This window comes from Miscanthus floridulus, chromosome 4, assembly GCF_019320115.1.
Source record: "Miscanthus floridulus cultivar M001 chromosome 4, ASM1932011v1, whole genome shotgun sequence".
In the NCBI taxonomy this organism is placed as follows: Eukaryota; Viridiplantae; Streptophyta; class Magnoliopsida; order Poales; family Poaceae; genus Miscanthus; species Miscanthus floridulus.
Window position 1 is genome coordinate 121,162,968 of NC_089583.1, and position 27,033 is coordinate 121,190,000.

The 27,033-nt window shown below is 54.4% G+C and overlaps 2 protein-coding genes across 2 annotated transcripts; one reads left to right on the forward strand and one right to left on the reverse strand.

The window, feature by feature from the left end:
* Window positions 1-1,710: 1,710 nt before the first annotated feature.
* Window positions 1,711-3,374, forward strand: LOC136550580 (CBL-interacting protein kinase 29-like). Its single transcript, XM_066542192.1, has one exon. The coding sequence runs from the start codon at window positions 1,843-1,845 to the stop codon at window positions 3,178-3,180; it is 1,338 nt and encodes a 445-aa protein (XP_066398289.1). The 5' UTR covers window positions 1,711-1,842; the 3' UTR covers window positions 3,181-3,374.
* Window positions 3,375-9,782: 6,408 nt separating this feature from the next.
* Window positions 9,783-26,468, reverse strand: LOC136549233 (uncharacterized). The gene is made up of 4 exons (XM_066540482.1): window positions 26,383-26,468; window positions 25,630-26,299; window positions 25,071-25,339; window positions 9,783-10,071 (listed from the first exon to the last, which is right to left on the reverse strand). The coding sequence occupies exons 1-4, from the start codon at window positions 26,466-26,468 to the stop codon at window positions 9,783-9,785; spliced, it is 1,314 nt and encodes a 437-aa protein (XP_066396579.1).
* Between the last annotated feature and the right edge of the window lie 565 nt (window positions 26,469-27,033).

The window sequence follows — 27,033 nt, forward strand, 5'->3', positions numbered from 1 at the left end:
CAAACGACTTTAAATTTGGGGTGGGCGCATGCAAATAAAGCCAAAGGGAATCGAATTTGGGGACGAAAATCTGTTTGCACGGTGCGCATAGCGCACGCGGCGCACGCACGCGACGCGGCAAACGTCGCCGATACGCGAGGTGCGGCTCGCCGCTCGCGCCGTCGCGCGGGCGTGCTCCCGCCACGGCTTCCCGCGCGACGCGGATATCACACGCAGTCTTCTGTGCCTGTGGGGATGCCTTGCCATGCATGCTAGCTACGAGTATACCGTACCGTACCACACCTTTGCATATATATCTAGCGACAGAGATATACACATGGAGGTGCCATACACCTACACGCACTGTTCGTGTTCCTTTTTTGAATACTGCTCCTAGATATCTGCAGTACTAGTATCTTGGAGAAATTTCCTTAAAAAATGAATCTTGGAGGAAAGATCAAAAGATGTGCCACTACGCCGTGTATTCCAGCTGGAAAGTTTATTTCATCATTATAATGTATAATCGATCTGGAGCTTTGTTTAGATATTTTATTTCGGCACTTGTTGAGGCCATTAATGCAGTTGGAGTACAGCTGCTGTTTCCTAGCACCACTCGTAGTATTTCTTGCTATTAGTAGTAGTAGTTTATTTTCCTTTAAGAAACTTTCCGAAGATGGGTCTCCATACAGCACGTAGCAAGCAAACGGTGTTCCAGCTTTTGCTGCTAGTTATTATAAACAGATTAACAACTCTCCAAAGAAGACTCCGAGTGTTGTTTTGCAGCCTACCGTTGTTTAATGGCTTCACTTATTGGTCTACGAAGGTTGCTGTATACGTACTTTAGAAATGGTCAAGTGTTGATGTTTAAAAATGAAGAAATCCAAATATATTTTCAACACTTCCCAATTCTAACTTCTAAGGAAGCTCATGCTTGGGTCGCGTTTTACTTGCTCCGTTCCTTGTATCTTGCCGTTTTATGAGGCTTGTTCCACTCTCGTCTCAGTGGAATATACTAATGACGACAAGTACACGAGACAAACGAGCTTAGCGACATAGTACTACTGAACTATAGGTCTGTTTGATCATCACTAAACTAAACTTTAACAGAATTGCTATATGTCAACCGACTGTTTTGGATGCATCTGGCAACCGAATTGTGAGCCGTTCGATCTAACGCGTGGTGTTTGTTTTTGCCTCCCGATCTTGTGTCCGATCTCTCTACGCCGATGTGGTTTGTTTGTTTCTCTGTGTTCTAGGTCCCGATTATCAGTGCTACTGTTTGTTTCTCCGTGTTTCTGTGTCGTAGGTCTCGATTATCAGCTTTTTTGCACTTCTAAAGTTTGAACGCAACCAGTGCCAGTTCGACTGACATCTCACACGTACCAGCAATAATCATGTCGTACGGCATTTGGAAATTCCGGTGGGAAAATGCAAGAATCAATAAATATGTATAGAGCTCAAATATATGCAAAAAAGGAGGAATAATTACTATCACCGGCATTTGAAAGCAGGAACTTTCGTTGCTCCTGCACCCACCCAACGGACCCCAGCTGTCATTAAGCGGAAACTGCCGGGCCCACTCGTCAAGCTCCCAAGTGAGAGTCCGAGTACTCCCACCCAGCAGCGCGTCTCCCTCCCGCACTCGGAAGTCGAAGCCGGCCACCGCGTGATACATAAATACGGGCACCGCCGCGGCGGCAAAGCCCCCAACTCAGACTGCCCCAGCCAGCCAGCCAGCCAGCCGCAAAGCCACCCAGCACGACCGCGATCACACCGGCCAGTGAGACGGTACGGTACAAGAAAATTTTCCCCGTCGCGCCCGGCCATTACGACGGCGCCGGCCGAGCAGACGCCGCCGCCACGATGCCGCCCGCCACCGGCGCCGTCGCATCCGCCGCCGCCGCCAACTCTCCCCCTGCCGCCGGGACCGTGCTCCTCGGCAGGTACGAGCTCGGCGGCCTCCTGGGCCGCGGCGCGTCCGCCAAGGTGTACCTGGCGCGGGACCTGCTCACGGGCCGGTCCGTGGCCATCAAGTCGTTCCCCAACCCGCGCGCCGCAGGCGCCAACGCCGCGGGCGCCGGTGACCGGCCCGTGGCCATCGAGCGGGAGGCGGGCATCCTCCGTCGACTGCGGCACCGCCACGTGGTGCGGCTCCACGAGATCCTTGCGACGCGCAAGAAGGTCCACTTCGTGCTGGACCTCGCCGCCGGCGGCGAGCTGTTCTCGCTGGTGGACGCGTCGGGCCGCATGACGGAGGACCTGGCGCGGCACTACTTCCGGCAGCTGGTGTCCGCCGTGCGGTACTGCCACGCGCGCGGCGTGTACCACCGCGACATCAAGCCCGAGAACCTCCTGCTGGACGAGGCCGGCGCGCTGATGGTGGCCGACTTCGGGCTCGGCGCCGTGGCCACCGCCACCGACGGTAGTAGTCTCCTCCGGCACACGATGTGCGGCACCCCGGCGTACGTGGCCCCCGAGATCCTGTCGCGGAAAGGGTACGAGCCGGCGAAGGTGGACATCTGGTCCTGCGGCGTGGTGCTGTTCGTGCTGGCGGCGGGTTACCTCCCCTTCAACGACGCGAGCCTTGTGAACATGTACCGCAAGATCTACGCGGGCAGGTTCCGGTGCCCCGGGTGGTTCTCGCCGGCGTTGCGCGACCTGCTGCGGCGCGTGCTGGACCCGGACCCGTCGGCGCGCTTTGACGCCGACGGCATCGTGGCGCACCCGTGGTTCCGCCACGGCGCCAGCGACGAGGAGCTGGGCCGCCTGATGCACGGCGGTGGTGAGCAGGAGGAGGCGTGGTTTGGGCCGGCGGAGACCAAGGCGGACGAGGATGACAGGGAGCCGACCGCGTTCGACATCCTCAGCTTCTCCCCGGGTTCGGACCTGTCGGCGCTGTTCGTCGGCGCCGGTAAGGAGCGGGTGTTCGTGGGCGAGCCCGCCGCGGCCGTGCTGGCCCGCGTGGAGGCGGCCGGGCGGAAGGGCGGGTACCGCGTGCGGAAGGACGGGAAGAGGGCCGGCGGTGGACCCGTGTACGTGGAGGACGAGGAGGGCGGCGGCGGCGTGGTGGCCAAAGTGAGCGTGTTTAGGCTCGCGGACGCCGTGTCCGTGGTTGAGGTGGTGAAGGGCGACGGCGCCGACGCCGCGCTGTTCTGGACCGAGCTGCTGGAGCCGGCCGTGAAGCCCCCGGCGGTGAGCTGAGCTGTGAGTGAAGCCGTGCGTGCCCGTCGCCGCGTTCTGCGATGTGATTCTTTTGTTTGTTGTTTGGATGCGTTTGTTTGGTGCCTGCTGTGGCACTCTGCTCCGCGCCTCCGCCTCGGCGAAATCATCACCTGTAAAATACTACTCCATGCTAGTATGCATCAAAGCAAGCAAGGAAGAAGAAGATTCCTTGCGATCGGTCCCGTACGGGCGTACGGCTTGCCAAAACTCGGTGAAAGTGACTGAAAAATACAGTTCCGGTTAGTCCTGAGAAAGAAAAATACTGTTTTGATTAAAAAAAAGGTCGAACGAGTTAAATTTAAGGGAAGCCGAACGGAGCCGTTGGCAACACAAGTTAGGACTACTGCTGTGTGCTACTCCGTAGACGGCAAAGTCAGCGGGCAGCCATGTGAAACGAAACTATTTTTTCCCGCAAATAAGCAAAAGCTCTGCATATCATTGTAATTAAGAGAAATGAGTTTAGGTTACATGTGAAACGAAACTAATTTATTTACTAGTATAGTAGTAGAATTGAAAAAGCACAAGTTGCAAGGTGGTAACAAGAAGAAACAGAGCAGCAGCAGCTACTCGTCCGTCGGTCAGTTGGTGGCATACTGGAAAAGCGCGTGGCTCCGGCACCGGATAAGAAAGATTGCTGGGAGGGAGGACAATGGACAACCGCGGATGAAACGAACGGCCACAGCCCGCGGTGCGGATGTTGGCGTATCAGCCAGCCTACCTATCATCTGCAGATCTGCTGCCTAGTGCCTCTGCTGGTGCCTTCTGCCTTGCCGGAGGTTCACTCACGCGTACAAGCACCACCAAACGCGGCACCGGAGGTTCCGGCTTCCCAAGAGGTTCCTCTATCTCCTCCGTGCCGTGCCGTGGCGTCGCGTCACGTCGCGCGTGAGAATGGAGATTCCCCGGGACCGGCCGGGAAAGACAGGCGGGAGACGAGCGGTTGGGCGCGGCCTACACGAGCAGACTAGAGCAGTAGGAGTAGAGCGTTGCCAGCCTGCCTCCTCCACCTAACATTCTTGGGTTGGTTGGTCCGTTGTTCGTTGCTAAAAGCTTGTTTTTGGGGAAAACACACCTTGTTCGTCGCTTGACGCGTTGCCATTGCCATTTGCCTGCCAATATGCCGTCGCATATTCCGTTTCTACACAATTTGGCTCTGTTCGCTTCATTAAAAAAACAAATCAAAACATTATTCCTGCTGATTTATTATGAAAAAAAAATATAATTCTAACTAAAAAAATAAATTAAAAAAATAGATTATAAGATAAACGAAGAGAGCCTACCACTCTGGTGGTATGGGCAGCAGCAACAGGAAGTCGTGAATCGTGATATACAGTATTCAAGCTACAGGAGGCCAAGGACACGCGGCGGCCGCGGGACGAATAGGCTGCCAGCCGCGGTGGCTGCGGCTTGCATCGGTGCCGTGCACGCCGGGCCTGACCGCGATCGCCGGCGAGCAGCAGGCGACACGCGACCCCCCTGGATAACACCAAAGCACAGCCTTCCATTCCATCGTCAAGACATGTACAGACAGGCAGCGACGGCAGGTTGAAAAAGCGCAGGGTTGTTGCTTTCAGTGATTTCGCAGTCGGTGGGGGCACGGCACAAACAGAAGAGATGAGATTACGGTAGACATCTGTACGAGGCGTTTCGGCCGCTCTGACCTCACCGGCGGCCAACAGGAAAAGGATGCGCAGCGCAGCCGGCCATAGAGAGCCAAGCACGCACGTACTAGTACATCTGTAGCTTGCTCTTTTCTTCCAGCCTCGACATCAACAGGGATAACGTACAATGGATCGAGATCGACCGAGCTCAGCGCCTCAGCATCTTTCTTGGAATGGAGAAGATGGGCAAGGACGTACTACTACAATGGATGTACGTACACTTCATTATCAATAATGCAAGGTCGTTATTAGTGCCACCCAACCTCATGGACCGACGGATGGAGTGGACCAGACCAGACCAGACCGCCAAGGAAAGGGAGAAGGGGGTGGGTCACCTGCAGATCGATGTTTCGTGGCCAGGTCTCGACGTTTGGTCCAGCTGCCAGGCTGCACCATCCTTAACGACCCATCCAAAAAACAGTGTCCCAGTCACCCACACACGTACTACACAATACACCTAAAATTTCAGCTGAACATGACACAGAGAGTGACATGGAGCTATCAGGAAGAAAGCACAACGCTCGGAGCCATTCATTCATAACAGCGCATTTATCGCTACGGCAAGCAATTCTGCAGACGTTTTTCCTGATACAATGGACCCGCTGGGCTATCAGTATTCGGTAGTACCCCAAGGTGGCGTTTGGTTCACGGGTATAAATGTCCATGCAGCCTGAGGCACGACGGTACGGCACGAAGCTCGCTTTTTTAGCTCGACACGAGCACAGCCCGGCCCGGTACAGTAGGCCGTGCCTGAGCCGTACCCCAGGCCCGTGGCTGGCATGGCACGACCCGGCTTTTTAGGGTCGGCCCGACAGCAGCTCGCCATCCCCTCTCCCCCATGGCCCAAGGCGACGACCCAGCTGGTCTTCGCCTCCCCCTCTCCCCCATGGCCCAAGGCGACGGCCCAGCTGCTCTCCGCCTCCCCCTTCGTATATAAGCGACGCCGGCTCCCTCTCCCCTCCCTCACCAAACCCTAAATCATTCGGTCATCTCATTCCCCACCCAGGCACCCACCCGCGCCGCTCCGCCCTCTCGAGTCACTGTCGCTCTTGCCTCGCTGTCTCTGGTGACCTCCCCCGACTCCGGTGACCTCGATTCGATCCGCCTACCGTCGTCGAGCCGCTCCCTTCTCCTCCTCCCTGATACCCTCCCTCTCTCCCGTCTCCCTCTCCCTATCTCCCCTCGACCCCTCTAGATCTTGGTGATTATGTGAGTTCTTGTTACTATCTTCCCCCCGCCGCTCGCCGTCCTTGCTAACAATGTGTCGTCTTCTCTTGGGGGCCGTCGTCTTCTCTGGCACCGTGCTCCGGTTGCGCAAGGCATTGGCATGTAGCTGAAAAGATATTAGAGTTCCTAGAAATATTTTATGAAAGCACTATTGTTCTTTCTGGTGTTTATTATCCAACTAGTCCACTTATTCTGCACCATCTTCTTGATATTGCTTCACATTTGCATGCAAGTGAAAAAGATATAAATCTAATGTCTATTGTATATCCTATGAAGCTTAAATTCCATAAATACTGGCAGGACATACCTCTGTTATATTCATTTGCATTCATTCTTGATCATAGAGCTAAGATGAGAGGTCTATTTAATGTTCTGCAATTACTTAAAGAGTACATTGGTTGTGATTACGGTTCATATTATGCTGATATGAGAACCGAAATTTACAAGTTGTTTAACAAATATGAGAGAAAATTTGGTGCAGCTAGGTCTCAAAGGGCTACACAGCCTGCAAGCCATATAGGTAAAAAAAGAGGCATAGGGAAGGATCTCTGGAGGCCCTAGATCTGGTGTTGTTGGTCCTTCCCTTGCCTCTGTCCCCACTTCATCTACATCTATTTTTGTTATGTGTGAGCTCACAATTTATGTTGACAGTGACAATGTCACTGCATATGAGGATGATTTTGATTTACTTCTCTGGTGGCGTAACCACAAACTAACATATCCAATCCTATCTATCATGGCTAGAGATATTATATCAGGTCCTGTTTCTACTGTCTTTTCATAATCATGTTTCAGCTTAGCAGGAAGGATCATTGAGGAGCGGCGACGACGTTTGTTGCCTGAAACTGTGGAGATGCTGACTTGCATAAAGGATTGGGAGTTAGGAGAAAGAAGGTTACAACATGTTGTTGACAACCAAGAGTTGGAGGATTCCTTCAAGAATTTATATCTCGGTGAAGATGAAGCTGGTACATCTAGAGGTGCTGCTGCTGGTACATCTTGAGAGTTGAGAGTTGAGACTTGAGAGTGTGATCTGTAAATATAATATGTATCTATTTTCTGAGAGACTTGAGACCTTTGAACATGTTTAAGACTTAATTAAGAGCTGTGCTGCACTCTTTTTTCTTTTTAGGGTTTCTCACAAGGGTGAATTTTACATAGAAAGGTTTTTAATGAGGCAGCATTGCACAAACAGCTCAGTTATCTTAATTGTCTCTCTTGTGTCTTTTGTTTTGTTGGATTTGGTCATTTGGAGTTGAGTTCAGTTTTGATTTGTGAATGTGAAATTTGGTAAGTGATCCGATTGAGTGATTGTGAATGTGAACTTAGAAGTTGTAATATGTGAACTTAGAACTTATAATCTATGCTTGTGATCTGACTGAGAATGTCATATTTGCTAAGTGCTGTATGAGATGAATTTTTTGAGGTGATTTAAGGGCACCGGGCTGTGGGCTGGCACTGCCCGTAGAATTGGGCGTGCTCAATGGGTCGGCACAGCCCGACTACCGGCCCATAGGGCTATGCTTGGGCCGTAGAGCAGGCACGGTGCACGATTCGGCACAGCCCGCGTGCCGTGCCGGCCCAAACCCCAGCGGGCCGAGTTTGTCCCAGGCTCGGGCCATGCCGGGCTGGCCTGGCCCGATGGCCATATATGTTCACGGGATAGAGGGGGTGGGATAGGGATATCATAACCCAATAGCTGTATAACCCATGTTTGATTTATTGGATTGGGATACAGTGAGGGTTTGGATTTGGGATAGGATGGCCTCCCATCCCACCAAATCTATCTGAGCGGATAGGGTGGGTTATGAAAGGGATAGCACTGTAGCGACAAGATTGGAGCAACGAGGGGAGCCAAGAACCTCGATTCCGGCGGGGTGGAGATCGATCCAGCGACTTACAGCTGGATCCGGGCTTAAGTTGGCCATCTTCATCGAAATCAACGGCCGCGAGTAGGCGAGCTTCCGCCTCCCTGATTCACCTCCGTGCTTGTGCCGTCGCCGACCACCAGGGGCCCGTGCCTGTGCTATCGCCGCTAGGAGCCAATGCCCGTGCACCTGCTTGCTAGTCGCCGTCCACAAGCAGGGCAGTGCCCATGGTGCTCACCGCCGTGCCCGTGGTGGCTTGTCACCTCTGCCAAGCGGATCTGCTCGTGGGGAACGAGAGGATAATGCCAACAAGCTGTTGGGCTGGGTGATGCGTCGTGCGCCATCCTTGGATGGCCGGTGACGGATGGGAGGGGCGCCGCGATGGACTAGGACGGGAGGCGCGCCAGCGATGGATGATGGCTCCTATTGTGCCGCGGCGGAGGTGCCTGCTTTGACTCGGACGGAAGATTGGGGCCACGACTCCCACGAGCGCGGAGGCGTCAGCTTTTTTTGTTTTCTTTTTTCACAGGATTTCCCTAATCCAAACTATGGACAACCCAAACAAAGGTATGGGTACAAAACATCACATCCCTAACCCATACCTCTATTCGGCTGGGGCTGAAATGATCGTATACGATCGTGAATTATTACTGTTGGCTGGTTTGGTGTGAGAGAAAAATACTGTTCTGGCTGAAAATTTACGATCGTTTACTACCAAGCGAACAGGCCGATATATTTCCCTGTCCCTTCACTGCAACAACCAACCTTCACGGGTGCCTTCCTCCCGACTCCCAACTCCAGTGCTGCATTATTGTGCCCTTCTATTCTATTTATAACCATTAGTCCTTATCAATATGCCACCTCACCTGTCATGATGGTAGATAGACGGCGGGGCAAAAATTATGTGGATCACATGCATATATGTACGTATATATATGTGGGCGCATGAATAGCTAGCTGATAGAAAAGATATATACGGTGATGAAGTGATCGATGCTGCTGACGCGGGCCCGGGATTCCTTGCCTCCTTGGTATGGTTTGGTTTTGGATGGATACTTCAGAAATTCAGTGACCTAGCTAGCTGGATGATAGAGCGCAATACATACGAGAGCTCTGTGAGTGATGCTGAAGCATCAGTGCATCACCTGAGGCCATGTGGACCATGTGGCAGAGGAGATGAAGTAGTGACTCGTCAGCTAGCTAGCACACACGGCCAGTTCTCTATCTATATAAAACCAAAAAAAAAACGCAAACACAATCTTGATTGGAGCTTGATGACTTGAGCTGATGGCAACGGCCAAACAAATGCCCTGCTGAGACGTGCAAAGCCGGCGTATAAACATAAACATAACGTTCTGTCCGATATACTCGCTCGCTTTCGTTTCAAAATATATTTGGTCTCGTTCGTTTCTCTTATAATCCTTACTTTTTAGCTTGTTTTTTTTATTAGAATAATGTTTTTCTCTCCCAACAAATCAGCCGGAACACTGTTTCAGCTTGTTTTTTCAGTGAAGTGAACGGGGCCTACGGACAACCGCGTACCTTAACTTGACGTTGATGTTTTTATTTTCTAGATTAGAATTTAATGATGCTATTCTTTAAGCTATAGACAACCGCGGTGTTTATTATAACTTCATCAATCTTAAATTATTAAAGCTGTCAATGTTGACAAAACAAAACGGTGTTTCATCAAGCAATTATTTGGCTTTATTTGTATGTGAATCCATTTCCAGTACTCACAAAACGTAACCTCTGTTTGGCTTCGCCTCCTTCCAACGCAAAGTACAAAAAATGGTTCGTGGTGGTAAAATAATATCCATCGTTTTCATCCGGTGTACGACGTGCCGGTGCTCTGCTCCGCCGCGCGGGCCTCTCCTCGCTGCGCCAGCGCTCTGCCCCGCCGCGCGAGGTGCTCCGCCGTGCGGGCGCGCAGGCCTCTCCTCCGCTGCGCCGGCGCTCTTCCTCGCAGCACCGGCCGCTGCACTGCCCGCACCGGAGGTCGGAGCCCCGCGGCAAGGCCGCCGCCGCGCTCATCCACGTCGCGCTCGGCTGCTACGCCCGCGAGGGCCGCATGCCGCTGCTCGGCACCGACCCCACCGGCTTCGTCCTGGCCTCTGTGTGTGTGTGGAGGATGTGGGGAAGAAAGATTTAAGCCAATGACAAGTGGGCTCCGTACGTCATTGACCGCTGATTTGGATTTAGGAGCCTTCATTTGGGTGGTGCTGTTGGAGCAGAAGCAAAATTTTAAGGACCCATAAATAAAGGAAAGCACATATAAAGTAGAAGCCCTGTTTTAGGCGCTGCTGCTGGAGTTGCCACTTCACACGGTACCATGCACCAGCCAACAGGGCGGCTGCTCAATGCGATGCAAGTGCCTGCAGGCTGTCTCAAGTATCCCGATTCACCAAGAAGAGCTAGCTAGCTAGCAGACATTAGCAATTAATGCATATTTTAAGCAAGTCGACAAGTTCGATGAAAGGTTATTAGAAAAGAAGTTGGGTGCAAATTCATAGGGGGTTCGAAAAGGTTCCGTACCAACACGCAGCGATCTGAATAGCTGTCCATAACTAGCCAATTTCGTGTTGGTAAGAAACATGCATGTTTACATGATAGTGATGCACGGACGAACGAGAGGAGGAAACGAGTTCGAGTACATCACTGAATGCCTGATCGAAAGTGTACGTCACGCCTTCACGCATGAGAAACCTAATCGTGTTTATTGGAAGCTCATCGATCAGCAGCACTACGGCAAGCAAGCAAGCATGCATCAAGGAAGAAATCTACTGGAGCATTACAACTTGTAAACGAACTAAACGCAACGGTGCATTTAAACTCGACGCGGCGAGGGCCGTAGTTTGGTCCAAATTTGAAACGGTAATTCTCCTTTTCGGTCGTCCATTTGTCCAGACGGACCCCGTCCGAGTCGCGCCACTCTATAACGGACCCTACCCGCGCCGTATCCCGTATAGTCGTAGCCTCTCGCCCACTCTGGAACGGACCCTGCTGTCTCCATTCTTCACAAAAAAAATTTCACCGCTGCAAGCGCCATGGCGTCCCCTCCAGTGCGTCATAGCCTCCCCTCCCCTCCATGGATCCAGCGGCACCCCTCCTCCATGTGCGTCTTCCCTCAAGTCTGGCGGCCTCCATGGCGTCCCCTCCCTCCACTCTATGGTGGCCGCGACCTTCCCCCACGTCCCACTAGATCTAGCTGGCGGGCTCGAGCAAACTGTTGGCGCGGGGCCGGCGGGCTCGAGCAAACCGTTAGCGCACGACCGGCGGGCTCAAGTAAACCACTGACCCTCCACTACCTCGGCCGTCGGCGCCCTCCCCAGATCCGGCAGCGTCTCCTCTCCCTCGGCCGATGGCGGTGAAGGCTCTAGTTTAGTTTTGGTGAATTAATAAAACCTTATGTGCTAACCTAGTCTATCTAATTGATTATGAGATAGGAGGCACATTCCAAGTGGTGAAGTGAAGGAGGTGATTGTCACTGAAATTTAGTGACCGGACGCGGCCTTCGGGATGACCGGACACTGAGGCGGCGAGTCTGGTCAATTATAAAATCACTAGGCACGCTCGGGCTGTTTTCGGCCTCTGACCGGACGCAGGTTCATCTTGTGACCTGACGCAACGCTGGTGCGTTCGGTCAGGCTGACGTCGGGTGACGTGGTGGTGCGCAGCGATGAGAAGGGCAAGCGGACACTGGGGCGCATCTGGTCGTGGTGGACCTGACGCGTCCGATCGCGTTTGGGCGGCTCTGGAACCGACCTGACACTGGGGAGCTGCGGTGATTGGTGCGTCCGGTCGCTCGATGACGACGCGCGGTTTGTGTTGACCTGACACGACGAGGGCAAGGCAGGTCGACCAGAGGCGCGTCCGATGGTCACTAATACACGAGCGCGGGAGCAAGTTGACCGTTGGAGATCTGTGGCTCACGTTTGAAAGCAGGGCCACATGGCGCTCATCGAGCAACCGGACGCTGAAGGCGTGCGTCCGGTCACCTCTGACCGGCGCGTTCGGTCGTCCCGTAGTTAGTGGCCCGTGGTGCCCAACGACTCTATTTCATGGGGGCTTATATTTAAGCTTCATAGCCGGCTCAAGCTTATCCTCTTGGCCATTTGCATTGATATAGCAACCTTGTGAGCTTAGTCAAAGCCCTCCCACTCATCTTCATCATTGATTCATCATCTTTGTGAGATTGGGAGAGAATCCAAGTGCATTACTTGAGTGATTGCATCTAGAGGCACTTGGTGTTCGTGTTTTGCTACGGGATTCGCTTATTACTCTTAGTGGTTGACGCCACCTAGACGGCTTAGAGCAGCGAAGATCGTCGAGCGGAGGTTGGTGATTGTCTCCGGCTCCGATCATGGTGATTGTGAAGGGTTCTAGACCTTTTCCTGGCGGAGAGCCAAAAGGTACTTTAGTGGATTGCTCGTAGCTTGTGTGATCCTCATCTTGTGTTGATTATGTGGCACCTCCAAGTGAGTGAATCACCACAACGAGGACTAGCTTGCCGGCAAGAAAGTGAACCTCGGTAAAAAATCTTGTGCCACCTTTTTCGAGGATTTCATTGGTTATCTTGTGATTGATTGATTGGCTTCATCTTGTGATTGGCTCATACCTCGACACGTCGGTATAATCATCGCCATCCTCTCTTGTATTATATTCCTAGTGTGTAAGCTCAGCTCTTTAGTGTAATTAGTTTTGAGAGTTAGCTTGCGTCGAGACTAGTGGTTAGTGAGGCTCTTTAGTTAGTCTTTGATAGCTCACTAACTTAGTGTAGTGACATAGCTATTGTGTGGATAGAGACTATAGCAATTAGAATTGTGGTAGGTGGCTTGTATTTTTAGTAGGCTAGCACAACACTCGTTTCGCCGTCTATTTGACTCACCACTTCGCTTAAGTGTTGTTGTAGAAATTTTTATAGCCTATTCACCCCTATATCCGTTAGGACCTTTCAAGTGGTATCGTGTAACACCCTCGATGTTACACCCTAATTCATTTACTAAAATATGTCATGAGCATCATGTTTATATGTTAATGCATGTGATAGAATGTGTAGATAAATTTCTTGTAACTTAAAATGATCAATAAAAATATTAAATAAAGTTGATTTAATAGCTCATGTATATCAACTAGGGCTGAAAATCAATTTTTATTAAGCAAAAATACTATAGAACATGTGTGTTATACTTAAATAAAGTTTGAAGTACAAACTTTGTAGATGACAGTGAAATACTTGCCGTTGAAAAATGATATTGTTTACACCAAAATTTAGGAAGAAGAACGCGGGAACTCAAAGCTTCCAAGATTATGTCATCAAGGAATCGATTGTATAAGGGTCGATATCAGCTGATTCAGATACGGCACTGGAATCGGCTCTCTTCGAATGACGTCAGCAGATAACGACAATGAGCTATGGTTGACGTTGGGAAATACATATTGGGCTCTACAAAAAGGGAAAGATTAGGGTCTAAGTTATCTTAAATTAGGAATATTTTCTCTTATACCAAAGATTGTAATGAGTCATGCTTAAGTAGAATTCATGTTTAGGTTCCGGGTATAAATATTGGACCTCAGCTATTGTAAAAAGGTCATCCAATCAATCAATACAAGTTACTTTTTTTTTGGCTTTACGCCAACCCTTAGGAGTGGGAGTAGTGTAGATCTCGGCGAGTTCTTCAACAAGCAGGGCTGCATCGGTCCGGCCGACCTCTGGCTTGTCTGTAAGTACCATCATGGCTTATACTTCTGTTTGTACGGCTACATCGGTTAAGTTCGACCTCCACTGTGAACTCTAATATAAGCTAGTTATCGACTCTTATCTAGTTCAAGTACGGCTGCATCAGTTAAGTTCGACCTCCATTGCTCGAATTCGATTAATGTCAAGTTATCGGCTCTACCTAAGGGTGGCGTCCTTCGGATAGATTTATTAAGTTACCGATCTTGCTGATGTTTCTTATTGTTATTAGTTTCCAGCAACATCAACTTACCTGGTCGAGATCAATCTAGATCGGTCTTGTCGGGTACCTTAGAACGGGGTACCCCGAGCGAACAATCAAAAGGGTCGCTAAAAGAAATAAAGCTAGAAGGTAAGCCGTGGGCCCCTCACTCGCCACGACCGAGCCCACTGGGCCCTCCTCCTCCTCGCCTCGAGCCTCGAGCAGGAGGTCTCGGCATCCTAACATGAACTCCGCCTCGCGCGAGGCTCTCCACGGGAGGCCTCGGCAGGGGGCGCATTCTCCGTATCGCGCTGAAAGGTCCTAATATGGCTAGAGGGGGGTGAATAGCCTATTTAAAAAATCTACAAATCAACTAGAGCAATTTGATTAGTATGACAAATAGCGTAAAGCAAACTTGCTCTAGCTCTACAAGGGTTGCAAGCCACCTATCCAACAATTCTAGTTGCAAAGAATACTTAGGCACACAAACTAGCTATGTAATTACTCACTAAGAGCTCTCAACCTTGCTACTCTAAAGAGCTCAACTAGATGAATGTAAATAATAAAGCAAGCTCTCAATTCTAATTACACTAAAGAGCTTGTATCAACTAGTTTGCAAGAATGTAAATGAGTGAGTAGAGTGATTATACCGACGTGTAGGGGATGAACCAATCACAAGATGAATATATAGCCAATCACCGGGAGAAAGACAAAGAAGAGAGACAATCGATTTTTCTCCCGAGGTTCACGTGCTTGCCAACACGCTATGTCCCCGTTGTGTCGACCAACACTTGGTGGTTCGGCGGCTAAGAGGTGTTTCACAAACCTCGTCCACACGATTGGACACCGCAAGAACCGACCCACAAGTGAGGTAACTCAATGACACGAGCAATTTACTAGAGTTACCTTTTGGCACTCCGCCGGGGAAGGTACAACTCCCCTCACAATCACCGAAGGCGGCCACGAACAATCACCAACTCGTGCCGATCCTCCACCGCTGCTCCAACCGTCTAGGTGGTGGCAACCACCAAGAGAAACAAGCGAAATCCGCAGCGCAACACGAATACCAAGTGCCACTAGATGCAATCACTCAAGCAATGCACTTGGATTCTCTCCCAATCTCACAATGATGATGGATCAATGATGGAGATGAGTGGGAGGACTTTGGCTAAGCTCACAAGGTTGCTATGTCAATGAAAATATGCAAGAGAGCTCCCTTGAGCCGGCCATGGGGCTATAAATAGAGCCCCCATCAAATAGAGCCGTTATACCCCTTCACTGGGCAAAACGCGCTCTGACCGGACGCTCCGGCCATACTGACCGGACGCTGGCCCTCAGCGTCCGGTCGCCCGATGGACGCCACGCGTCACCAGCTTCAAACACAGTTCGTCAGATTCCAACGGCTACGAGACTGACCGGACGCTCCGGTCAAAACTGACCGGACGCTGAAGCCCCAGCGTCCGGTCGTTTCCAGTAAGCTCCCCGAGGCATGTTTTTCCGACCGGACGCGTCCGGTCCATCTTGACCGGACGCAGACCAGCGTCCGGTGCTCAATCCCAGTGACTGTGCCGTCTGACCGCTCGACCGGACGCAGCCCTTCAGCGTCCGGTCGCTGAGTGACCCAGCGTCCGGTCAGTAGACCGACGCCAGCATCATTTCTACTAACTCCATTTCAACTCTAACTTCTTCACCCTTGCTTAAGTGTGCCAACCACCAAGAATTTTGCATCCGGCGCAATAGAAAATAGACATTTCATTTTCCCAAAAGCGCCGAATCCCGCCTCGCAAGCTCGGCGGGAGGGAGAGAGGGACCCAAACCCATCTCAACCCTGCAAACACCTTGTGCACATGTGTTAGCATATTTTCACAAATATTAACAAGGGTGTTAGCACTCCACTAGATCCTAAATGCATATGCAATGAGTTAGAGAATCTAGTGGCACTTTGATAACCGCATTCCGATACGAGTTTCACTCCTCTTAATAGTACGGCTATCTATCCTAAATGTGATCACACTCACTAAGTGTCTTGATCACTAAAACAAAATGGCTCCTACATTTTATACCTTTGCCTTGAGCCTTTTGTTTTTCTCTTTCTTCTTTTCCAAGTTCAAGCATTTGATCATCACCATGCTATCACCATTGTCATGATCTTCGTCATTGCTTCATCACTTGGAGTAGTGCTACCTATCTCATAATCACTTTGATAAACTAGGTTAGCACTTAGGGTTTCATCAATTAACCAAAACCAAACTAGAGCTTTCACGCGCGAGCCCGGCTCATCCGCAGCCATCGCCCCCTGCCTCGACCGACCCTCCAGACAGCGCATCATGTCTCATTAATGCTTCAACCACTCCCGCAATCTCAGCGGGACGATGGCTCAACGCCACAGAATGGCCGACGAGACCTGAGGTCGCATCAGCGCCATACCGGCTAGAACAGGGCACGGCGGGAATTACCAGCCACTGTGTCCTAACGCTGTGTCCACGATCAGTGCCATACCGGCTAGGACAGGGTACGGCGGGGATTACCGGCCACTATGTCTTAACGCTGTGCCCACGATCAGCCGCCCACTCGAGGCCTCAGCACTGTACACCAAGGTCTCGACTATCTTGGGGTTCGTGCCTACCGAGACCCCTCCACTACGGTGCAGCCTCGGCACCGACCAAGTCTCGGCCTCGCACACAGTCCATCCACAGTGGCTTGTACGTTCACCGCCGCACCCACTCCGAGGCAGTCCTGGGGCTCCCGCGATGCACAGGATCAGATGGGACGACCATGCCGCTCTAGTGCTCCAAGGACGGACCACTCCGACGACCACGCCGCCACAGGAACAGGCTATAGGGCCTGGACACACCGCCTCTGTTTACACGACACCGTATAGTTAGCTCATGTACCATCCTTGCCCCCCCCTTCGGGCTATAAAAGGAGAGGACTTGGGTCGTTTTAGGGGGGAGGAAGGAGACTGGGTAACACGTTGTAACACACGCACACATCCCAGCCGCCTGAGAGCAACATCTCAAGTGGCCCACACGACACCTTGCCGAGACCTGGGACTAGCTCCCTCTCTCACCTAGCTTGTAACCCCCTACTACGAGCACTTCGGTGCAAGGAATACAAGATCGATCTCTCAGACTAGACATAGGGCATCGATTGCCTGAACCAGTATAAACCTTGTGTCTCTTTGCATCATCATCCAGAATCAGGAGCACGCAGAACAAATTCACTGGTTGGTTGAGGACCCCCTGGTCTGAAACACCGACAGTTGGCGCGCCAGGTAGGGGTCGCTGTGTGTTAGTCTTGTCATCCCAGCAGGTTCCGGATGGCAGACCCTGTACGACCATTGCGTCTCGGCACCATGGTTTGGTTCGGGAGCCTAGAGTTCATGTCTCTAGGGCATGAGTACGACATGGTACTCCTCACTCCTCGAGCCCCACTGTCCGACGATGAAGTTACGCATCGGTAGCCCAAGCGCAGGTGGCGCCCGGGCGGCCGCTCTCGCCGCGCTCGCCAGGCACGACACGAGCAAGGCCACCCCGACGCTACGCGAATTCGGGGCGGCACGCCACCCCCCGCCGATATCCTACGACCAGCTGTTGGCACAGGGTCCCTGGCTGGGGACCTATCTAGCCTGAGCTTGGACAAAGGAAAATCGCTGGTGGCACGCGGCGATGCCCAGTCATCAAGCTCCGCTCCACCACTCCCTGAAGAACCGACCCCGGTGGAGTAGAATCTGGCGACGGCACCATCCCCATACCCCTTTGGGTTGAGAAATGCCGCCGCCTCTTACGCCTACGCTTACACCGCCGCTCACGAGCATCCCTTGGAACACCGCCAGCGCTTCGCTCTCGACCTGAGCACCCACGCTGACTCCTCGGATGAGGACGAGGCATGGCCCGAAGTGGATTTCTCTGGACTCTACGACCCTAGGGCTTTGCGCCAGTTCTTGGCCGCAAGCGACTACTGTTTTGGCTACTCCGACTTCGACAATGAAGGCACCTACGACCCCACTCGCGAGTGTTTTCACGTTGGGCTCGGGATGCCGAGGGTGGGCGAAGAGGACGAGGGGGTAGGTAGCCGTTCCCCGCTTTGCCCAGGTGCAGGCGCTGCCAGACCTCCATGCGCCGTCCTGTCGGCCTCACGAAATGAGAACGTCGCTCTTGCATGACCCCAGCGCCCAGACCTAGAGCAGCTCCGTGAGCTCCAGGCCAAGGTCGAACAAGGCCAACTCCTTCTGCAGCAGCTTTGAGACTCTCTCGAACAGGAACAGCGAGGTCGTGGCGAAGGCGGGGGAGCCCGACGGAGGGCCCGCGATGTGCATCACCGCATCCATGACGACGAAGGGAGTGAGCAACCCCCAGTCTTCAATCGCGCTAGCCAGAACATCGTGGCTACGGCAATGCTGGTCCGCGCAATGCCCAAGCCTTCTACCACGGATGGGCGACGGGTCCGCGGCGAGCTCCGGGATCTCCTAGAGACTGCCGCGGTTCAGTAGGCTAAGAGTTCCGCCTCCCGATGACACGGGGGCGCCTCAAACCTGCCCACGGCACCTCCTCGGCAAGACAGGGAAGCCCCGGCTCGTCCCGAGCCCGACCGAGCGCCGATAGCCCATAGGGTCCCCGTGCTTCTGGACCGCCTCGGCAATCGACGCGAGGTACAGGGAGACCATGAGGTGGTCAGCAGGCGACGACGCCACGACAACGAGGGGCCCGCTCGGGGCTACCACCCACACTGAGGTGGTTGCTACGACAGTGGGGAGGACCACAGTCCTTCCCCTAAACCGCCAGGCCCTCGGGTCTTCAGCAGGGCTATCCACGCTGCTCTTTTCCTCGCCCGGTTCCGGCAACCAGCCAATCTCGCGAAGTATAGCGGCGAGACCAACCCTGAACTCTGGCTTGCCGATTACCGCCAGGCCTGCAAGCTAGGTGGCGCGGACGATGACCTGCTCATCATCCGCAACCTCCCCTTGCTCTTGTCAGACTCAGCGCGAGCCTGGCTCGGGCACCTTTCTCCCTCGCAAATCCACGACTGGCACGACTTGGTTAGGATCTTTGTCGGGAACTTCTAGGGCACATACGTGCACCCTAGGAACTCCTGGGATCTTAAGAGCTGTCGCTAGAAGCTGGACGAGCCTCTCTGAGACTTCATCCGGTGCTTCTCCAAACAGTGCACCGAGTTGCCCAACGTCGGCGACTCGAAGATCGTCTAGGCTTTCCTCTCCGGCACCACTTGTCGGGACTTGGTTCGAGAGTTAGGTTAGAACGTGCCGCACTCTGCCGCCACGCTCCTCGACATCGCCACCAGCTTCGCCTCGGGTGAAGAGGCTGTTGGAGCCATCTTCCCCGACACCGACACCAAGGGTAAGCGGAGGGATGAGGCCCCCGAGGCCTCAGCCTCCCACCTCCCCAAGAGAAAGAAAAAGGGGCGCCTGGGGAAGCAGGAGGTCCTAGAGGCTGATCTGGTCATGGCCGCAGAATGCAAGAACCCCCAAGGCTTCAAAGGCCCTAGGCCCTTCGACGACATGCTCAAGAAACCCTGCCCTTACCACTAGGGCCCAGTCAAGCACACTCTCGAGGATTGCACCATGCTACGGCATTACTATGCCAGGCTCGGACTCCCCAACGACGACACCAAGCAGAAGGGCGCCGGCGGCCGGGATGAAGACAAGGACGATGGGTTCCCCGAGGTACGCAATGCCTTCATGATCTTCGGTGGTCCCTCGGCATGCCTTACGGCGCGACAGCGCAAGAGGGAACGCCGAGAAGTCTTCTCGGTCAAGGTGGCCACCCCCAATACCTCGACTGGTCTCGAGAGGTGATCACCTTCAATCGAGATGACCACCCTAACCATGTTCCAAATCCCGGGTAGTACCCACTGGTTGTCGACCCGATCATCGGCAACACCCGACTCTCCAAGGTGTTGATGAACGGAGGCAGCGGCCTCAACATCCTCTATGCCAACACCCTGGAGCTCTTGGAGATCGACCGGTCACGGCTCCGAGGCGATGTCGCACCTTTCCACGGCATCATGCCAGGGAAGCGCACGTGACCCCTCGGGCGCATCGACCTTCCCGTCTGCTTCGGCACCCCCTCCAACTACCGCAAGGAAGTCCTTACCTTCGAGGTAGTCGGGTTTGGGGGAGCCTACCACGCCATTCTAGGGCGGCCATGCTACGCCAAGTTCATGGCAGTCCCCAACTATACCTACCTCAAGCTCAAGATGCCAGGCCCCAGCGGTATCATCATGATTGAGTCCACGTACGAACATGCATACGACTGCGACGTCGAGTGCATCGAGTACGCCGAGGCTCTTGCGGAGGCCAAGACCCTCATTGCCCACCTTGACCAACTCAGTGGCGAGGCGCCTGACTCCAAGCGTCGTGCGGGGGCGTTCGAGCCTGCCGAGGCCATCAAACTCATCCCGGTCAACCCCGCCTGCCCCGACGACCGAGCGCTGAGGATCAGCGCCACCCTCGACATCAAATAGGAAGCCGTGCTCATCGACTTTCTCCGTGCGAACGCCGACATATTCGCATGGAGTCCCTCGGACATGCCGAGTATACCAAGGGAGGTCGCCGAGCACGCCCTAGACATCCGGGCCAGATCTAGACCCATGAGGCAACGCCTGCGCCGCTTTGACGAGGAAAAGCGTAGGGCCATCGGTGAGGAGATACAGAAACTCTTGGTGACCGGATTCATCAAGGAAGTGTCCCACCCAGAGTGGTTGGCTAACCCTGTGTTAGTCAAGAAGAAAAATGGAAAATGGAGGATGTGTGTAGACTACACCGGTTTGAACAAAGCCTGTCCAAAGGTCCCCTTCCCATTACCTCGAATCGATCAAATTGTTGATTCCATTACAGGGTGCGAGACCCTGTCTTTCCTTGATGCGTACTCTAGTTACCATCAAATCAAGATGAAAGAGTCCGACCAGCTCGCGACTTCTTTCATCACACCATTCGGCATGTACTGCTATGTGACGATGCCCTTCGGCCTCAGAAACGCAGGTGCCATGTACCAGCGGTGCATGACCCAGGTCTTTGGCGACAACATTGGGCGGACCGTTGAGGCCTACGTAGATGACATCATGGTCAAGACCAGAAAGGCCGAGGGTCTCGTCGATGACTTGAGGATAACCTTCAAATGCCTTAGAGAGAAGGGCATCAAGCTCAATCCCGAGAAGTGTGTGTTCGGGGTCCCCCGAGGCATGCTCTTGGGATTCATAGTCTCAGAACGCGGCATTGAAGCCAACCCAGAGAAGGTCTCGGCTATAACTAGCATGGGACCAATCAGAGACCTCAAGGGAGTACAGAGGGTCATGGGATGCCTTGCGGCCCTGAGCCGCTTCATCTCACGCCTCGGCGAAAAAGGTTTTCCTCTGTACCGACTCTTGAGAAAATCCAAGCGTTTTTCTTGGACTCCCGAGGCCGAAGAAGCCCTCAATAGACTCAAAGCACTACTCATGAATCCTCCTGTCCTGATACCCCCGGCCATGGATGAGGCCCTCTTACTCTACGTCGCCGCAACAACCCAAGTGGTCAGCGCTGCCGTAGTGGTAGAGAGGCAAGAGGAGGGACATACTCTGCCCACCCAACGACCTATTTATTTCATCAGCAAAGTGCTCTCCGAGACCAAAGAACGCTACCCCCACATCCAGAAGCTGGTCTACGCCGTGGTCCTAGCTCGGCGCAAACTGCATCACTACTTCGAGTCACACCCAGTGACTATGGTATTATCTTTCCCCCTGGGCGAGATAGTGCATAACCGGGACGCCTCGGGCAGGATAGCCAAGTGGGCTGTCGAGCTTATGGGGGAAACCCTAACCTTTGCACCTCGAAAGGCGATCAAGTCTTAGGTCTTGGCCGATTTCATGGCTGAATGGACAGATACCCAACTGCCACCTGCTCAAATTTAGACGGAGTGCTGGACCCTGTACTTCGACGGATCCCTGATGAAGACCGGGGCAGGCGCGGGTCTGCTCTTCATTTCGCCCCTCGGAGTACACATGCGCTACATGGTACGGCTCCACTTCGCCGCCTCCAACAACGTGGCCGAATACAAGGCCCTCATCAACGGCCTACAAGTCGCCATCGAACTTGGGGCATGGCGCCTCGATGTCCGAGGTGACTCGTGACTCGTCATAGATCAAGTGATGAAGGAGTCGAACTACCTTGACCCAAAAATGGAGGCTTACTGCAAGTTGGTACGACGCCTAGAAGACAAGTTCGATGGTCTCGAACTAAATCACGTCGCACGGAAGTACAACGAGGCCGCCGACGAGCTGGCAAAGATGGCCTTGGCACGGGCCCTGGTCCCCCCGAACGTCTTTGCCAGAGACCTCCACAAACCTTCCATTGGCTACACCTCGGCAACAGAGGAGGGCCCACCTGTGGAACCCACGGCAAAGCTCAATGCCCCCTCTGCTGCCGAGGCCCCCTCGACCGAGCCTGAGGTCATGAAAGTCAACGCCGAGCCTCCACAGACTGATTAGGACGTGGATTGGTGAGTTCCGTTCCTCGATTGGCTTGATCGGGGGGAGCTTCCTGATGACAGAACCAAAGCGCGACGGCTTACGCGCCGAGCCAAGACCTACACCCTCTACAATGACGAATTGTACAGGCGAAGTCCCTCAGGTGTCCTCCAACGGTGTATCAGTGCCGAGGCGGGCCAAGCCCTGCTTTGGAACTTACACGCAGACGCCTGCGGGCACCATGCGGCGCCTCGAACGCTCGTAGGGAACGCTTTCTACCAAGGGTTCTACTAGCCGACGGCGGTCGCCGATGCTACCAAGCTAGTACGCTCCTATGAAGGATGCCAGTACTATGCTCGGCAGACACATCTCCCGGCCCTGGCCCTGCAAACCATCCCCATCACATGGCCGTTCGCCGTGTGGGGTCTCGACATGGTCGGGCCTCTGCAAAAGGCCCCAGGGGGCTACACCCATCTACTAGTATCAATCGATAAGTTCTCCAAATGGATCAAGGCTCGTCCGATCAATCGAATCAAATCCGAGCAGGCGATGCTATTCTTTACTGACATTATCCATAGGTTTGGGGTCCCCAACACCATCATCACCGACAACGGGACGCAGTTCACCGGCAAAAAGTTCCTAATGTTTTGCGACGACCACCACATCCGTGTGGCCTGGTCGGCCGTAGGACACCCAAGGACCAACAGCCAAGTAGAGCGTGCCAACGGCATGATCCTACAAGGCCTCAAGCCAAGGATTCACAACCGGTTGAAAAAGTTTGGCAAGAAATGGCTCGCCGAACTCCCGTCGGTCATCTAGAGCCTGAGGAACACTCCAAGCTGAGCCATGGGATTCACGCCTTTCTTCCTAGTCTATGGGGCCGAGGCCATCCTCCCCACCGACTTGGAATATGGTTCCCCGAGGCTGCAAGCCTATAACAAACAAAGTAACCGCACCACCCAAGAGGACGCCCTTGATCAACTGGAGGAAGCCCGAGACGTCGCGCTACTACACTCAGCCAAATACCAGCAGAGCCTGCGGCGCTATCAGGCCCGACACGTCCGAGGCCGAGACTTGAAGGTAGGCGACCTGGTGTTGAGGCTAGCACAGAGCAACAAGGGTCGCCACAAGCTGACCCCGCCATGGGAAGGACCGTACATCATCGCCCAAGTGCTGAAGCCCGGGACCTACAAGCTGGCCAACGAGAAGGGCGAAGTCTTCACCAACGCTTGGAACATAGAACAGCTACGTCGCTTTTATCCCTAAATTTCCAAGCATTGTATATGTCGTTTCTCGAAATACAATCAAAAAGCGTTCTTTAGTTGATCTAATCTTTCGAGAAACCCCTCGAGCCCATCGTAGGCCTCGGCAATACAGTAACACGGCAAGGGAGACTCGGTTCTGCCTTAGCAGAACCAAGCCTCCCTCGGGGGCTAGATAGGGGACCCCCCTAGGTGTCCCCTAGGTCCCACACACCATTCTTCAGTTGTTTTTCGCAAAAATCCCTACGCCAAGTTCCTAGCAGGCTCTGACAAATCAGTTGTAAAAACTCCTTGGACCAAGGTCTGTTTCCTAAGCAAGAGGCCGGTGGAGTCACGAGACGGCCTACGCCTCTGGGCTACGGCACTCCCTCACTACCTCTCACTCAAGGGACGGCTTAGGCCCCAAGGGGGTGTTTTGTAAACGAAATCCGATCAGGAGCAACAGAGGGCAGAGGCTCGGAAACATAAGAAAAACAACTAAGAAACACCAATACTTCAAAAATAAAGGCCTCGAGGCCACAAGCGTTACGATACAAAAAATAACCTCTATTCTATTTTTACATAGCCCCCGGGGCCCAGATCAAGGCTCAGGGCCTTCAGCACCGGTAGATGGTAGGGGAGGAACCACCTCCTCTTTGAAGAGCATCGCCAGCGCCATGCCAGGGCCTTCCGCCGCCTCCATCAGCTTCATGACCGCCGCGTCGGCCTCCTCGTCATCATCAGGCAGAACATAGCCATCACTGATGGCCGGGAGGTCGACGCTAAGGTAGTGAGAGGAGATGACGGCCAACGCCCGCTTGACACCCATGTGCAGCGCCCCTTGGAGCCGCTCGCGCATCTGGCTGCTCAGTGCAATCAAGCGGCTCCCAAGGGAGCTGCCTGACTGAACCCCCTCGACCTCCAAGGCCTCGTAGGTAGAAAGGGCAGCACGTTTCAGCGCCTCGTGCTCCCCGATCTCGGTCTCGAGCACCGTCTGCATCATGCTAGAAGCTTCGGCGGCCCAAATGATCTCCGCCTCTAACTCTGCACCGCGGAAAATGGAATGAGGTCGAGCGAGAGAAAGAACAACCTAAGTTAGGGATGGAAGCCCACGGAACTCACCCTTGGCCTTCTGCTCCCACCGTCGGGTCTCGGCCTAACAGGCCTCGGCCTTCTCCTTCAACCGCTGGGCCTCGACCCGAGAGGCCTCGGCCACCCTGGAAGCTTCACTTCCCAGCTCTGCGTCATACAAGGAAGTCAGGGAGCGAACATAAGGAAAAGGAAACAAAACAAGGGGACTGGAACTCACCCTCGACCGTCCCCTTTAAAACCACAGCCTCGATTTGCAAGGCCTCAACCGTAGCAAGGGCCTTGTTCAGAGCGCCTTTGGTCAGCTGGTGCACACTCTCCTCTGCCCCCAGCTGCCTGACGAGGGCCTTGCCCGAGGCCATCGCTTCTTCGGCCCAGGACCTGAAGGCATCCTGATCGCTGACCGTGCGGGTAAGCTCCTCCTCCAGCTCCTTGACCCGCGCCGCCAAAGGGGCGAGCTGCGTCTGGGCCGTGGCCACCTCGACCTTCGCGTCGGCACAGCGAAGGCGGAGGTCCTCCATCTCCGCGCTTTGCGCCGACAGAAGCTCGTTAGCGTCGGCAAGAAGGCCCTTCTGCCGCTGAAGCTGGTCCCAGATGCCCCTCTCCCGCCGGAGAAAGACCAACTTCTTGAGGGACCGGGTCTCGAGCTCCTAAGGAAGTAGAACAGAGGTCGTTGATTGTGACAAAACCGAGAAAAGAACGACGTCACGCGAGAAAGGAAAACGCGAACCTGGGCGACTCCGGGCAGTTCGTCGGCCACCACGAACAAGGCCGTCCACAGCGACCGCTCCGCCAGCTGGCGGTATTGCTCGAAGGTGCCCCAGCGCCCGCCCTCAGCTGCGTCCTCGAGGGTGAACTGAGGCTCCCCCTTAGGGTCATCCCGGCTCCGCCATAGTACCCACGGGTGGTCCCACCCGCAAGGTTCGGGTCACGCCCGCACGAGGGCCGAACTTCCCTCGTCCAAGATCGGCGCCGGCTGTTCCACGTCATCGGCATCCTCGGCGTTGACCGCCTCCCATGCCCGGGAGGTATCGTCGAAAGAGATCGGATAGACCTCCACCTCCCGGGCGCTCTCTCGCAACAACGGTGACCCTTGAGCCAAGGGCGCCACCGAGGCCTCCACCGCCTTTATCTCCGCCACCTGGACGAATGGCCCCGCCGCCATTACGACGGCCTTGGTGATCTCGGGGGCTCCGGCCTCCGCCATTATGGCCTCGACGGCCTCGAGGGCTCCAGCCTCCGCCATCTTGGCCTCGAAGGACGCAGAAACACCGGCCGCGGCCACTGCGGTCTCGGCGGTCTTGGGCGCCCTGTCCTCCGTCGCCTTAGCCTCGGAGACCCCGGGGGCCTCGGCAACCACGGGCACACCGGCCCCATCCGACTTGTGAGCCTCGCCCCCACGGGACGGAAGCGCTCCCTCTCTCGTTGGTGTAGGGTCCACCTCGGTAGCCCCTCCTTGGGCAGCCGGCTCTTTCAGGTCGACCCTCGCCGATGCCGTGCCGCGGTGGAGGGCAGCTTGTGCCTCCGCCACCCAGTGGGCGAAGGAGCCAGGGCTTGCCTTAAGCGCCTTAAGGGGCGCCAAGGGAAGGTCGTCCGTAGGCCGCTTCCGACTAAGGAAAATTAACCTATAGGGTCAGCGTGAGACCAAAAAAGCGAACGGAAGGCACTATGACCCTGCCAAGAATACACTTGCCTTGAACGGGGCGGCAACCGCTTCACCACGGCAAACCTCATTCGCAGTGGCGGAGGCGGCGACAGAGGCGTCGCCTCCGTATCCATCGGCGCTGGTCGGTCTTTAGTGGACCCCGGCGCCCCTTCGGTCCTCTACAGGGGCGGTGGCATCACCTCCACCACCACCTGCTCCACCACGGCCGCTGAGCCTACCGGGCTGATGGCGTGTTTGCCTAACGCCCGTGCCTTGGGCATGTCGGCCTTGGCCCCGGAGCGGGCAACCGCCGGCCCCGGGTCCGCTTCTCCTCCCCCTTCCGGGGGTGCCGGGCTACTTGCCGACACCCCGAGCGCCACCTCCACAACGTCAGGAAGGTGGTCTAGGGGACCTCACCCTCCCTCGCCCTTATCGTTCCCGTCCGAGGCCTCCGTCGACAACGACGTCGACGGGGATTCCTCCAATGGGAGACCATCCTTCCGTTGTTGACGGCGGCGCTTATCCAGCTCTTCGCGCATGAGGATGTGCTTCGTGCGCTTCGCCACCTTGGCATCCTTTTGCCTCTTCTGCGCATCGGCGTGAGCGCGGTTGATCGCCCGCCGCCCCACGTCCTCGGGAACGGGTGGTGGAGAGGAGCGCACGTCCCTCATCCCCTGAAGGAACACAAACGCGCATAAG

What these genes read in the sequence shown, in the direction of transcription:
- LOC136550580 (XM_066542192.1), top strand. Translation starts at nt 1,843, where the DNA reads ATGCCGCCCGCCACCGGCGCCGTCGCATCCGCCGCCGCCGCCAACTCT.
- LOC136549233 (XM_066540482.1), bottom strand. Translation starts at nt 26,468, where the DNA reads ATGGATACGGAGGCGACGCCTCTGTCGCCGCCTCCGCCACTGCGAATG. An exon ending in CGGTTGCCGCCCCGTTCAAG is followed by an intron (nt 26,300 to 26,382) that starts GCAAGTGTATTC and finishes AATTTTCCTTAG; the next exon opens with TCGGAAGCGGCCTACGGACG. An exon ending in AGCGATCAGGATGCCTTCAG is followed by an intron (nt 10,072 to 25,070) that starts GTCCTGGGCCGA and finishes ACACACACACAG; the next exon opens with AGGCCAGGACGAAGCCGGTG.